This window comes from Diadema antillarum, unplaced genomic scaffold (genome assembly GCF_040938485.1).
Source record: "Diadema antillarum isolate AM-2024a unplaced genomic scaffold, OU_Dant_1.0 seq00000488_RagTag, whole genome shotgun sequence".
Classification (NCBI taxonomy): domain Eukaryota; kingdom Metazoa; phylum Echinodermata; class Echinoidea; order Diadematoida; family Diadematidae; genus Diadema; species Diadema antillarum.
The window spans coordinates 224,276-239,133 of NW_027271450.1; the positions used below are offsets into that span (position 1 = coordinate 224,276).

Here is a 14,858-nt window from a genome sequence, read left to right on the forward strand (position 1 = left end):
GAAATAGAAACACAGTCTGCCAGTCATGAATAAATGCACAATAATTCCCATTAACCTTTTCAAAACAACTAACTAAACTCCTATCATTGACATTGAATATAAACATCTTGTTCATGTGACTCAAAGAATTATGCATTTGGCAGAAAATACTGGGTTTTCACTCACTCTTTTTTTCTTCAAAATGAGTCGGTAGATCCTAAAAATAATCATAATCTTCATCATAATTGTCCTAAACTCATGACTTAGCCATTAATGCAGAGTTAATGAACTACTGTAAAAGTGGAAATTTTCGCAGTGTTGAAATTTGTGCGCATTTTGCGCAACCAGAAACTAGCGCGAAAATAAAAGCATGCAAATATTTTTGTTAGCCATATATATGTTCCAGTAGATGATGTCTTGATTCCGCGGAATTAAAAACACGCGAAACTCTTCTTACTTAAAATTAGTCGCGCAAAAAAATATCCACTTTTACAGTAAGGCATGTTTGCATTTATGGCACCTTTGTCAGCATATCTGACAAAACCCACACAACACTGGTGATAACACAATTTTCATTCTCATCGACTATAAAACCCATATTTGCACAAACATGACTACCATACCGGTTTCAAACTTGTTCACAATACAGTCGGTGTAATTGTGCAGTTTGATCTCTGGTACTCAAAGGTCATACCACTGATCACTTCTTTGCCCAGGATCGCACAATTTCTGGACCTAAAATTACGTACATGTATCTAGTACTAGTGCACATGAGCATGGTAGAGCTATTTGTTTATAGCAGAATAGAGCAGTGAACCGACAACCAAGCACACAAGCTTGCATACATTACCCCAGGAACTCTGAAATCTTCATGGTTCAAATCTGGAAATTTTTAAAACTTTCAAAAAGTTTGATAATTTGTGCAGTTCATTCGTATTTTAGTGACAGACGACATTTCCTGAGTGGTATTTCTTTGAATTGTTCAAGACTCCATCCAAAACACAATAGGGATGTAAAGAGCCCTGGTGACTTTTGAAGAAGTAATGACCCTTTGAGGTGAATGCTGAAGCTTTCCATGGTGTATATCTAGAATGACATTGCCTTTTTAAATTCATGATAATTCATACTCATGTCACATACATACAGGCTTGTACTAAATTCACACATTTCCCTTTTTCTCAGACACACTGAGAGCACACCAATGTTGATTCAATGCCCAGTCATGCAATCACTTACAATCAAACATATTCTCTATACCCTATTTTCACCAAAGGATGAATTCAAACATGGCTAAGAAACATTTCATTCCAGAGATACATTTTCGAAGAGCACATCAGCAATTTGTAAGAAAGCTGATGTCAATATTTTCATGTTTCTTTTACTGACCATAACCAATACACTGTAACGCATGTTGGTGATTTTGTTGTAGCATCATCCTCCCCCACCCCCACACAAAAAAAAAAATGAAATATTTTAGGATGCTATTTTCTTAGTACATCTTGTTAAAATATGATGGATCTATATTAACAAAAAGATCATTAATTTCTGTATCTACAGTTTAACATTAAAGCAAAACCTCATCTCAAAAGTTTTGTATGAAATGTATGTTTATAGTGTTTTGTGATCACTGCAAGTAAATATAAATGTGCAATGATTTACATTGTGATACTGATGTTTAGTGCCAGTAAATTACCTTGGTTGATGGTAAAAGATTAGTACTCATGCACAATTTCTTTCTTTTATCAATCTGAGAGAAAAAAAATAGATGAATAAAAAATAATGGATTAAAAAAAATCCTCAAATGAAAGCATTAACTTTTTTATTTAAATTTAAAAGCTTAGGTTTATCAAATCAGCACGTAAAAAAATGTTCTCTCCTGTTTGGTATTTATGATGCAATTTCTTTACAGATGTTGCAAAGTTGATGCACACACATTAATATGCAGGAAAAACCTACCAGAGAACAAATATCAAATGTATGTAAATATTTTGCTTTAAGTAGTCTCTGCCATAATACTGCAAGATGCACTGGCCAAGCAGACCCATATGTTGCATAGGATGGTATCGTAATATTGAATGAACTCACATATTTAAACACATGGTAAATACTATCAGGCACATACTCATATTTTGGGAGAAAAACAAATGTGAATAAAACACACAGTGTCCATATGCAGGAAACTCAAGAATATGAAGTAAGCACGGGAGAGGAAAAAGGATAAAGCTTAAGAATGAGTCTATAATGGATGTAATAATCCTGGGCAGTGTCAAATTCAGTAACAGCAAATTCTGGAGTCATATAACAAGATAGAAAATTGCTGAGATAATTTGACATGTTTCCTGCTTTTAATGTTATAAACTTTTGTGCATTGATCCGAAGTACTGAAGTCAGGACCTGACAATTTGACCTTGGCATCGCATCAAACATTTCCTTCAAGCAAGTTTAGATTACAGATACAGATTTTGTTGGAGTAGTCTAAACTTACAGGACTGAGTTAACATCACACTGTAGTCATGGTTCTTGACACACAGTAACTGGCAGTTTTAATCTTGCATTGATCAGGAATAAATCAAACCATGCAAAAATGTCTGGGTCATGCTTGCAAAGACCTCTAACCACACACTGAATAACTGCATCTGTGATGACCACTTGGATGTTGCTGGCAGATATGACCACCTTTACCAATGACTTTTGGTGAACGCATGCAACATGTGGTATGGTAGCCAATATGACTGCAAGCAAATGTTGCAACTGCAGCAACTACTGCAACATAGTTGTAAGGAGTTTTCCCTGTCACGAGTCGTCCCTGAAAAGTTCGGTTGCCGAGAGCCAGCGAAAGGTCAGGTCAAAGACAGTGAAGCTAATTCCGACGGCAATGGGTCCTTTGATCCAGTTCATGCTGAGCCCCTTGTACAGCCCTCCGATCACTCCCCCCTCCCGCACAATGTTCCTACCCGTATTCAAGATGGAGTCATAGCTGTACTTAGTGATGCCGGCTGTCTGCATCCTGCGACGAATGACATCCAGTGGGTACGATGCCGACTGACCCAGCAAACCTGCAATGGCTCCAAAGGCTAGTCTCTCTGTAGGTGTGGGCTGCCCTTTATTGGTGTACTCTGTCAAGGGTGAATTCAATAAACACGACATATTACAACATGCACATGGCTTGGTGTTAGTAGTACTAGAAAACATCTGGACTTACTGGTAGTTTAATTGTTTAAGAAATTGGCTAAATACTTCGAAAGCAATGCTTATCTTGTCATTGATAGTTTTATCTTATCTAAATCCTTGCCTATTAAATTCTCAAATACTGTAAAAGTGGAAATTTCACGGTGTTGAAATTTTCGCGTATTTCGCGCTACCAGAAACTAGCGCGAAAATAAAAGCACGCGAATATTTTTGCTTGCCACATGTTGCAGTAGTTGATGTCTTACTTCCGCGGAATTAAACACACGCAAAACTCTTCTTGCCTGGCCGAGCGCGAAAAATTAGTCGCGCGAAAATATCCACTTTTATAGTAGCCCTGAAGGGCACTATGCAGTGATACAGTGCACTCCCATTATAATGAACACTGTCATAATGACATTTTAGGTACAATGAAATAAGAATTCAGGTTGCAAAATCATCATCTGATCTATATATCTGTACTATACTGTTTGGATATCACAAAACTTTGATATAAAAAGAGAAAAGTGCCAGTCTTGAGTACTTTGCTATCACTGGAGCCACCTGTAAAATATTTCTTCTCTTTTGTCTATTTGAATCAAGTATGAATGACTTCCATCTAAAATAGATCAACTATGAAAATTTCTAAAAGCAATGCTCATGCAATGCCACGTGTAACTAAGATTTTGTTTTCCCAGTAGGCAATGAGGTGGGGGGGGGGGGGGAAGGGGGTAAAGAGACCCAACAAAATACTGGTTTGAGGAAGACAGCATTCTCTGAATCATGTTTACCTTTGTGCCACTTCTTTAGTGTCTCGTACGTGAAAAAGCTGATTCCACCGTAGGGTATGACACCAAGCACCGTTGGCAGGAAGCCCCGGTAGAAGCTACCCAAACCATCCACTCTCCAAGTATGCAGGAACATGGAGATGATGCCTCGATAGCTGCAAAGGAAAAACATCTCCTCAATGACATCTGCCAAATCAGTTAGACCAAACTTGCCTGCACATTTCCCCACCTACAGGAGGGTTACAGCTCTTGGCGTGTCTTCTTCTCACACGGTCTGATAATGGTATGTGTTAATGGTAAGACATGAGCCACATGGCTTAAAAGTTTTGGTACGTTGTGAGCAATGGAGGGATTTGTTGATCTTCGTTTGTATTTCTCTACACATGTTTGAGGTGTCATTTCATCTTGAATGGAGGTTGATTAAATAAAGGCACACAAAGAATGACGTGATCATCATACATTTTTCAACTCAGGTTACAAATTGATTGCTTTTTCACTTTTGGTGGCTGTAAGCTAGTGATTGTGAGATTTACAGGTGTTTTACCTGGTATTTTCTCTTCCAAGGTTTAATGTCCATATGTTGTCAAAGTTTGCAACAGTCAAACTGCAGTGATGAATTTATGATCTAATCAGAGAAACTTGCCTGCAATATGAAAAATGCTTCCAGCATCAACAGTACCAATCTTAAACAACTTGTAACAAGATATCAGACTTGCTTATCATTCATAAATAAAATGGCAAATCATCGTGAATAATCAAATTGTGCATGCTCTCTAAAAATACATCTAATTTCAGTCCAGGAAACTTCCAATGACAAATAACATGCACCACATTCTGAAGCAACAATGATTTTGAAAAAGGTCATCGGAAGAGATTATATTGTCACTTATGGTCAACCACTGAATTGAGTTGAGATTGGTTCTAACCTGGCTCTGTGAGTGACCGCCATACGTGCCCTGAGTACGTCCAGTGGGTAGGTCAAGGATGCTGCCGTCACCCCAGCAAGGGAACCTGCCAAAAACCTTCGGCCCGGATCCAGGTTTCTACATTAGATGATACAACAGGAAATGAAAGACACATGAATACCAAATACCAATATAAAGACAGTGAGCCAATAATCAGGAAAAGGTTAATTGACAGGATTCCCAGCCATCAAAAGAAGATGAACATTTAATTTATAATACTGTAATTGATTGGCACAAATATATATTCACAAAATGGTACACTAAGATATATGGAACTGTGAATTTGAAATATCTCTCTGATGTCTTTGAAATATGGCAATAAGAAAGTCTAAAAGGAGTTGAATCAATCGTTTCTACTAATGTTACGAAATAAATATGATGTGGGTGCATATAACAAAGGTGAAGAGGAAAAAATATTGTTCAACTCCAGACTAATACCTTTGTACCAAAACACTTAAGCCTTTCATCAGTGTGAAGAGAGCGTGACATGCAGTTAGTAATGGATTGAGGTTGTACTATCTGTGAGAAGTGTGTGTGTGTTTACTTATTCATTCATTTTACTGAATGTGTGTGTGTGTGTGTGTGTGTGTGTGTGTGTGTGCATGCATGCGCAGTATGTTTGGGTAAATTTCCTTCCACTTTTGCTCTTTTTTTTTGGGGGGGGGGCCTATTTATATTTTGGGGCGTACCTTGTGGTAAGCCTCTACAGGACAGCCTGCTAAAAACTCCTTTTCTTTTGTTCATCAATGCACCTTAATGTAAATCTTCCTCTTCTCCATTCAAGTTATATTGAGGTGTGGTAGTGATCATGTGTAAATCATGTTTTGTTGTGACACAAATATAAAGCAGGGCTGCCCAAAGATGCCAAATACTGTTTTGAAAGGAACAGTTTTTTAATCTATTCTAAAAGTAACTTGCTCAGTGTCTGGTTCTGGCAGGCACTTGTGGTCGATCAAACTTGATTTTTCTTTCTTGAGTGTGCAAAGGTAGGACTGTAATTATGTGCTTTACAAACATGGTGGTACTATTATCATATTTACCATTACTATCATCGCTGTTTGCACTATCGACATCATCAATCATTAAAATCTTTGACGATTTCCATGGTGGTAGAAAATTCAGTATGGTACACCACATATTCTTTCTTGGATATGTGTGTGTAAGCGTGTGCTTACTGTTTTCAGGGGAGAATAAAAACGGAAAGAATATGGGGAACTGAAATGCCAAGAGTGGGTAGGCCCTTTTCAGGGTCACACACATACCCAAGAAAGTATGTGTGGTGCACCATAAGTCTTTCTGCTACTAAATTTTCAATTATTATTGACCGCACTCACTCTGCATTGGTGGTGTTGAGGAGTTTCTTATACTGTTCGTGAGCAGCATACTGAGTGGCAGCATATGGGATGATCCTGGCCATGGTTGCTGAGTTTCCCCTCCACAGTGCCACCACGCCATCCTTGTGGTACACATTGGTCAGCACTCCTAGAGCATTCCTCGCTGAAAACGTCATGTCGGACGCTTCAAATAAGATGCAGGGAAATTATTAGGTTGGGTGTTAAGAATGGCAGAGAAGGATATGCCAGGAAAATCTTCATAAGATTTCTTTGCATGAAAAGAATTTAAAAGAAGAAACTATATCGTTTGCATGATGATTATTCAAAAGCTGAAATGATTTTGCTATGAAAACTTTTCAAGCAACATTAAAAGCTGCTATAGTGCTGACATAGGTGTGTTGATATTGTTCATTTAATAGAAATTGTAAATTTGTCACGCTATGACATTATCGCCTCATGTAATCTTTACAAAGGCCTACATGTCTGATCATTACCAAAATCACTGTTTCATATGATAAATGAAACCTATAAAGTTGATAGCTTTTCAATTATTTGTTTGATTTAAATATCACTTTCACTTTTCAATTTGACGTAACTGTTTCAAGGAAAGTTAACTTAAACATGATGTTTCCCTATAATATGTGAGAAGACAAGTTTTTCTTTGATATGTAATATTTTTCGTTAAACTTATGAGCATTTGACCATATCATTACATACATTGTGAGTGCCTGTCATGCTTATTTCAGTCAATTAGGGGGAAACAAACATATCAAAGAAAAATTTGATGACAAGATACATTTTAGTCTACATTTTAACCTATGAACCCAACACATCTACCTCAGAAGAGAATGAACTTTAAATAGGTTCAAAAGTCCATTTACAAATGTTATCTTCAAAAACTTCCACAACAATAGGGCCACAGGAACTACTGGTCACACCATGTGTACTTTAATCCATGTCCGTATAAGGTAAAGAGCTCTTAAACTGTAATCTACACAAGGTCTACATGGGCTAAGCTCAACTGCACTTGAACTGCAGAAAGAAAAGACAAAAGGAACATTTGCCATAATACATCTAAGTCAAGCACTATCTAAATACACATATTGGATCACTCTAAGCTACATGCATTTTTACAATAGATGACAATGAATATTTGTATAACTGAACTGTCAGTTATTTACAAGTGAAAGTCTGCAAATAACTTCCGTTTGGACGACAAGTTCATTCATTGTTGTTTGCATTTAGGTGCATACTAGGCAACTGCACTTGTATTCATGAATCTACGTAGTTCTGCAGACGCATACAAGTGGATCTAGGTTTTGCAAAACCAAAATTATGTGAAGACATTTTCATGAAGTGAAAGGAACATTAAGGGTGCTCTACACATTTCATATTCACATCTAAGTATAAGTTCAATATGACATGAATAATTCTTAAATCTTCTCCTGACGTCTTTCCTAACATTGATTTTTTTTTGTTGTTGTTGTTGTAGCACTCATTCAAAGTCATTCAAATTAGGGTGCATTATACTAAAAGTTAATACTTCTGAATAATGGGACTACAGTTTTGCATATTAAATGAGGCAAAGATGATCTGCTGAGGCTAGAAAGTGTGATGCACAAATAAAAGTATATCTGTAATTGTTGCAAAAGAGCAGTAATTGACTTACTCTGGAAGAGAATCTTGGTCCTATCCAGGGGTGCGATGACAGTCTTGGCTACGGCCCCTGCTGTGGCACCGGCAAGAAGGGATGACAGGATACGACGCCATACCCGTCTCTGAAGAAGCAAAAGAGAAAGGGTAAGATAAACTAGTTGTGACATTCAGTTTTTCAGCAAAAGTATTGCACAGATAAATCTTTATCATTACATGCTGCAACTGGGAAGGGAGGGGAGGGGAGGGGCTCAATACTTAAAAGTATGAAAGAGTACAAGATGCTTCTGTTTTTCCACAAGGTATAGCAGAAGTACTAACCATTGTTTCGTGATACTCAATGTATCATTATACACTTCTGTGAAAACCTTCAAACATTGTGTATTGCCAAGTAGAAATGTCCAGTATTTTGTTAGATTGTCTAATAATCTGATCACTTTTGTATTTCACTGCATGAACTCTGGGCTGTCTGTTCATCTGACAATTCACAGAAACATTTGATGTAAAATAACTTCAATTTTTGGAATTACTCAAAATAATATTCCTACTCTGTCTATCATATTAAACCAGGTGGAGTTAGGAGAGACTTCAAGTCTTTTCAAGCTGAAATTCCTACACACTTGAGGTACACTGATCAAGCAAATATACAGACTGAGGTTTCGTCACTGAAACAGCAAAGTTGAAAATCGGGTTGCACATGATTTTGATAGCATTTGGTTATGGTATCAAGCACTGGTAAGCCATGGCACTTCCTCACTTTCCCACAGAGAGGAAGAAAGGGAAATAGATAGATAGCTATAGATAGATGGATAGATACCAAACTGTATAAACAGAGAAAGACGGACAAGGAGAGTGGAGAAATCACATGCATCCAAACTGTATGCAAACAATAGGTGCAACAGAGAATTTTGCTGTTAAAGACCTAATAAAATGCTCGCAAAATGTTTTAATATGCAAAAGAAATGTAAAATATATGTCATGATTATCAATGTAAACATGTTGTCAGTGTCGTTTCGGTTTTTATCGCTTCCAGAAACTCCCCCAAATATCACATTTTTGGAGGACCTCATTGCAGCTTTTGCGAAAAAGATAGTCACGTGACCAACACCCCTGAACCGATTGATGACGTATAAGCACGGAGTTGTGCTCAGTTAGCAGACGCCGCTCAGCACAAGCACTATAGATTACCAGCTTGGTACACGCGCGTACACGTTAGCTAGCCCGGCCAGGCCCGGGCCCCGCGGGATGTGCGCTCCCGGTCGACCCACTGACTGTCGACATGTACGCATTAGTACCACGTACATTATCACTAAGTTAGCTTGCACAAATACCTGGTACCTCGAGCATAATGTCTTCCCCTATATGGGTAAACTTCGACATTGATGATGATGATGATGATGAAGACTGCAGCTCTGACGATAGCGGAGAAGAAGAGGAGGCACATGAAGTTGAAGGGGAAGATGGGGAGGGAGAGGCAGCCGATGAACCAGAACGTTATCGTGGGGCTGCACCTTACCGATATGAACCAGCTGCATCTCACCCGCTGCCAGTGCAAGAGCGTATGAACATGGCACCAAGTCCGAGAATAGACCTCACGGAAACGATCGCCTGGGAAATACAGAGTGGTATGTCTGGTATGCCCCCATATAGTTTAACGTTAGAAAATACTGTATTCTACATGATTGACATTGTAAGTTGTAACTGTTTGTCTAGTAAGTAGTAGAAGAACAGACCCAGCTCGCTCACAAAGTGAGCGGCTACTCCGGCCGCAGCAAGCGGGAGCATCCCGGCCGTAGCCTGGCCCGTCGGCCGGCGCTAACAAGTTAAACTACTAGTAGTACTGTAGTCTAGTAGCAGTCTACAAGTAGTAGTAGTCTCCTAGTAGTAGTAGTCTACTAGTACTACTACTAGTAGTAGTACTATTACCACTAGGTCTAGTAGACTAGTAAGTAGTAATAGCAGAATCTTTGGTAGTAGTAGAGAGGCTACACTCTAGGGGGATAGGTTACAGGGTGGGTCGTGGCTCCCAAAAAAAAAAAAAAAGGCCTAACCAGTTTCCCATGGTCAGTTTCTGCAATTATCTGTTATCAGTAATTTAGATGCGCCATTTTCTATAAGAAAAACGATACCAAGAATGATCGTCAATTTTGGTCGAGTAGTTTTTGTTTTATGCTACAAATCATACTGTGGAAGGAAGCCCCAACGCCGTGCTTATCTATCGATGAACGCCACGGTGGGGCTGAATTCACGAGTAGGTCTAGGCCTGTAAAGCAGGCGAGTCGCCGTAGTACATTAGTACAGACACGCAGTGGTGATGGGGCTATCGTGAAATAGGCCCCACCGCAGTGCGCGTGCACCGTACCCGTGTGTTTATAGCAAGCAAGGGTAGGTCCTCCTAGGGTTTAGGGTTAGGTAGGGTTGTATTTATGGTTAAATTGGCCGCTAAATTAGTCGAGGGACATTAGGAAGTCATTTTCGCCGCATTCACGAGTATTGACTGTGGAAGGCAGCCCCACCGCCGTGCTTACCTACCCATGAACGCCACACGGTGGGGCTGAATTCACAAGTATTTAAACAGGCGAGTCGCCGTAGTATTAGTACAGACACGCAGTGGTGGGGCCCATTTCACGAGTTTGCCGAAAATAATGGATATCCAAGCGTACCACAGTTGTAACCTGTATTATTGGCAGTATTAAATCTGATACAATTCATTAAATATTCTTTTGTCTAAAGGCTTAGCCAATGACAATAGTGCAGCGCAGCACCTGCTATGCGCTCGCTAGCTCGCTCCCCCGCCAGCGCTAGCCGCCGGCCGGCTGTCGCTGCGCTGCGCTAGCATAGCCTTGCCAGCTCGCTGGCTATGGCTAGGCTGGTCGGACAATCAATATCGACGACTCCGTTCTTAGACGTCATCACAATTTAGAAGTGATAGTGCGCCGCATGCGGCGAAAGTATAGAAAGTTTTCCAAAACCGAGGAAATTGCATCCATTATGTTAACAAATATAGAACAAAATTCAGAACAGTAAAAAAACCCGCACAACCATAGAATTACTTAGAGTTTAACATGTAATATTGTTACATCATTGAGAAAAAAATGTCTAAACCATTTTATTAGGTCTTTAAAGACACAGCCTGTAATTCACACAACTGTTTAAAGTATGCATCCAGGTTAAAAAAACAAAACAAAATCAAGAGAAAAGAAGAAAAAACACACTGAGGTGTTGGAAATCTATGATTCTATTAAACCAACGATTCACAAACATTGGGATTTGCATTGTAAAAGTACATGTACTCACACAGTCGTGAGTTGTAGCTGGTACCTTTGTTTACGATTTGTATGTGAAACATCGTAGCAAACACATATTAAACTTATCCCATATTACATTTTATGTACTAAAGGCAACTTAATTGATCTTTCTCTTCTTCCATGGCTATGGCTTTCATGGACACATTAGCAAATTGAAAGCAGATCCCCTGACTGGGGAATAGCATTTCCTCATCCTGAAAATGATTAAAGAAAAACAAAACTAAACAAACAAACATGATTCCGGAACTGGTTATACGCTGTCACATGACACTTGAGAGAAGTGCCTGTTTCTTGTTCTCTCATGTGTGCTACTGCTTAGAATTCAAAGCTGAGATCATGTGACTAGGGTGCTACTCTGACTTTGATAGGGAAAAAAAGAGAAGCGATGATGTGATTTCGATCTGGTACAGTGGTTCTAAAATGCAGTAGACCGCAACAATTTAAACTGCTCACAAGACAGATAAATGTACAGCATTTTATAAGCTTGCAACTGTGATGCTTTAAAGGACCTATGCAATGCAAATGCATGTTGACTTGTAAGTTGTATTGATTCACAATACCCTGGTAATTACTTACAGTATGTTGAAAAAGAAAGAATATTAATGTGCCATATACTGTATTCTATCATAATATTTCTACTATTTCTTCTATTACATACCATACATGTCCTCTGTCAATCATTTTAGCACTGTAGCAATGATTGACAGATGATATCACTTGCAGAATCTTGGTTTAGAAGTTTCTTTTTTGTGGGTGTATCCAAAGTAGTCTGAAGAAAAGTATTGGAATATGTTTTATACATAAAGGCATGTATTTATCATTTGGCCACTTATATGTGATATTGAGGGTATCATGAATAAAGACAAGTCAACATGAATTTGCATTATACAAATTGTAGGTTCTATAGTTCCTTTAAATTTCAGAATGCTCACCTGAGCACGCTCGCGCGCGCGCACGCGCGCGAGAGAGAGAGAGAGAGAGAGAGAGAGAGAGTGAGAGAGGAAAACAAAATGAAATAAGAGTTGAGTGTCAATCCAGTTAGCCTTGCATATCATCACCTGACAAAACCTTATTCATGATATTTTTGTCCTATTCAGTATGTATATAAAAGGCACAGAATTGTTATTCTTTCATGGGGGAGGGGGTCACTTGTCTCGATTGGGTAAGAAGGGAAATTATAGCACTCTGATCAGGTAGAAAATGAGAGTTTGCAGATATATAAAGAAAACTTCAAATACTATGTATAGCACCACCTTGCTTTACTTGCCCACTCAATGGGTGATTTCAAGTTCGGTGCTACAAAAGTAGTGCTAGTGCTACAGCTGTAGTGCTTTCTCAGCACTAGCACCGGCTATAAAACCGAACTTGAAATCACGTCGGTGTTGGGAGTTGACCTAAAAAATTATGACGTATTTCTGGTTGCTGGTGCTGGGCTCGGTGTTGAATGTTGTCTGCTGAACCGAGCTCTGCTGTCTGTGTTAGCGATTTACGTGCTTTTTCCCTGTTGACTAACACTAGCCCCTAGGGATTATCATTTTCTTCATTTCAAGTTCGGTGCTGGTGTTAGCGTTGCCGTGCGAGACCCGTATTCACTTCCATAAGAGATGCACGTTTTACGTGCAAATGATATGCTAATGCAAAGGTCGCTCACGTAAACAACACGAACACTCCAGACATGGCCATAGAAATCTGAGCCTGGGAGCAAAATAAAGATAATTGTGTTTTAAAGAAGGGATGAAATTTGTGGCATTTTAATCAGTCTTCTTCGTTGCGTGTCTAAAACTAAGCAATTTTGGCTACATCTTTTTATATTTGACTTTAACTGTGCGCCATCACTTTTTTCGTCGCGCAATTCCCGCAGAGCTGGCGGTGCTGTGATCCAACACCTAGCGCTGGTGATCAATAATTTTGATCGGTATCGCCTCGTTAATCTGACCGTCGGTGTTGGAGGTCGATTTAAGGCTGTTATTTGGGGGCTAGCACTAGCACTAACACTAGCACCGAACTTGAAATCACCCCATTTGTGTAGTGCTCAGATACCAAACTAATGGAACAAATCACTCACGGGTTTGAGTAAAGGCTCTTTCAGATGTATTGATTTCTTGTATATTCATACAACGTATGGATATATGACGCATTTATTAATGAGTCCATTCAGACGCAACATCCCGTAATTCGATAAGTGTATGGGAGCATTCAGACGTTGCGTTCATTTGAGCTTTCATGAGAGGCTCATTTATGTGTATGAGTCTCTCTGTTGCGCAGTCTGAACTTTGTGCGATCTTTGCGCTTCGTGTTTACGTTGTGCTGGACTCATCTGTAGTAGAGATCAGGCCCTCACCGCACCTTGCGAGTAAGCCCCGCCCACTTATACGACCTATGGATACACAAGAGCTTTTAGACTAAAAAAAAAAAAATTGTATTGATATAGCATAATTGTACAAAACAATGCTCAAAATATTGTTTTGAAAACATGCTATATTGAAATAACATATGGATATTATGCAGGCATTCAGAAAAGAAAAAATGTGCTATGTCCATACGTTGATCCATACACTGTAGGCCCTATATCAATACAAGAACACTTTCATCTGAAAGAGGGGTGATACATGTAAGCTCATCAGAGGAATAAATCATTAAGTGAATTTCCCTGTACCTCCTTCTTTGTCTTTTCAATGCCAATGTATAACTTCTAGTCATTCAAGGTTTCTCTTTTTAACAAGCATTATCTCTGTGCACTGACAGGGACAGGTTTAATGTGTGAAACCACCTGTGTTAATAATCAAATGAGGGCTACTTCCTCAAAGTCCATGTTGAGTAGGTTAAACCATTTGGAAAGGCATGAACAATGACAATGAATGTTACATCCTCAAGTACTGGTATGCATGCAAGTTTTATTGGTAAGCTAACATCACATCACTCTTCTGATGAATCAATTCCTCTCTTTCTAAAGTGCTTGCTCAGCACACTTTCTTTTCATGGGAAAACTTTCATATCAAAGTGTTTTGTTCTAACCCTTCAGTGTGGCAGGATGTTAGTCTTCAGTTACCAATAGAAACCAAAACAGACGGATGAAAATTTCCTTCTTTTCTTTTACAGACGCATTCGTACTGTCTGATGCAAGATACCATTAAGTACAGACCAGTCAAAATTTGTGATCAAGTAATGAGAGGACTCATAAAAGTATTTTCCACTTAAAACTTTTGCTAAAGTCTACAGTTCATGAAATGTTTCCATTAGAGAGTAACACAGTTGGTTTCCACATATGAAGAGCAAAATGCTGACACAACTTACAAGATCTAAACTGACCAAGAGCAAGCTCCTACGGGTACAGGTACTAGAAGCATTGCAAGACTCTGCCATTCGAACGTCAAGCCAATCCATTCCCGATGTCTAATTTCTCTCAGATTCTAAACATCACGATGAAAGCAAAACTACCTTGTGTTTTGTTTGTAAATTCATGATATTTGAAAGCTGCGGAGATTGAAATTGGAAAACTGTTTTGAGAGGACTTACATAAGCCGGTGAGCTGGGAGGCCTTCCCTCGCCTTTGAGATTGACGGATACTTCCACCATGTGTGGGTCTTCGATGAGTGGCACACGATGCCCGTTGCTCCCCTCCTTGTTGGGCCTGGCTGATGCTGCCTGGACCTCACCTGAGTGCAT

General features: G+C 39.2%; 1 protein-coding gene across 1 annotated transcript; it reads right to left on the reverse strand.

Moving 5' to 3' along the window:
• Positions 1–2,772: 2,772 nt before the first annotated feature.
• Positions 2,773–14,858, reverse strand: LOC139733725 (mitochondrial coenzyme A transporter SLC25A42-like). Its single transcript, XM_071644536.1, has 6 exons — positions 14,709–14,858; positions 7,901–8,009; positions 6,232–6,415; positions 4,859–4,975; positions 3,936–4,087; positions 2,773–3,095 (listed from the first exon to the last, which is right to left on the reverse strand). The coding sequence occupies exons 1-6, from the start codon at positions 14,856–14,858 to the stop codon at positions 2,773–2,775; spliced, it is 1,035 nt and encodes a 344-aa protein (XP_071500637.1).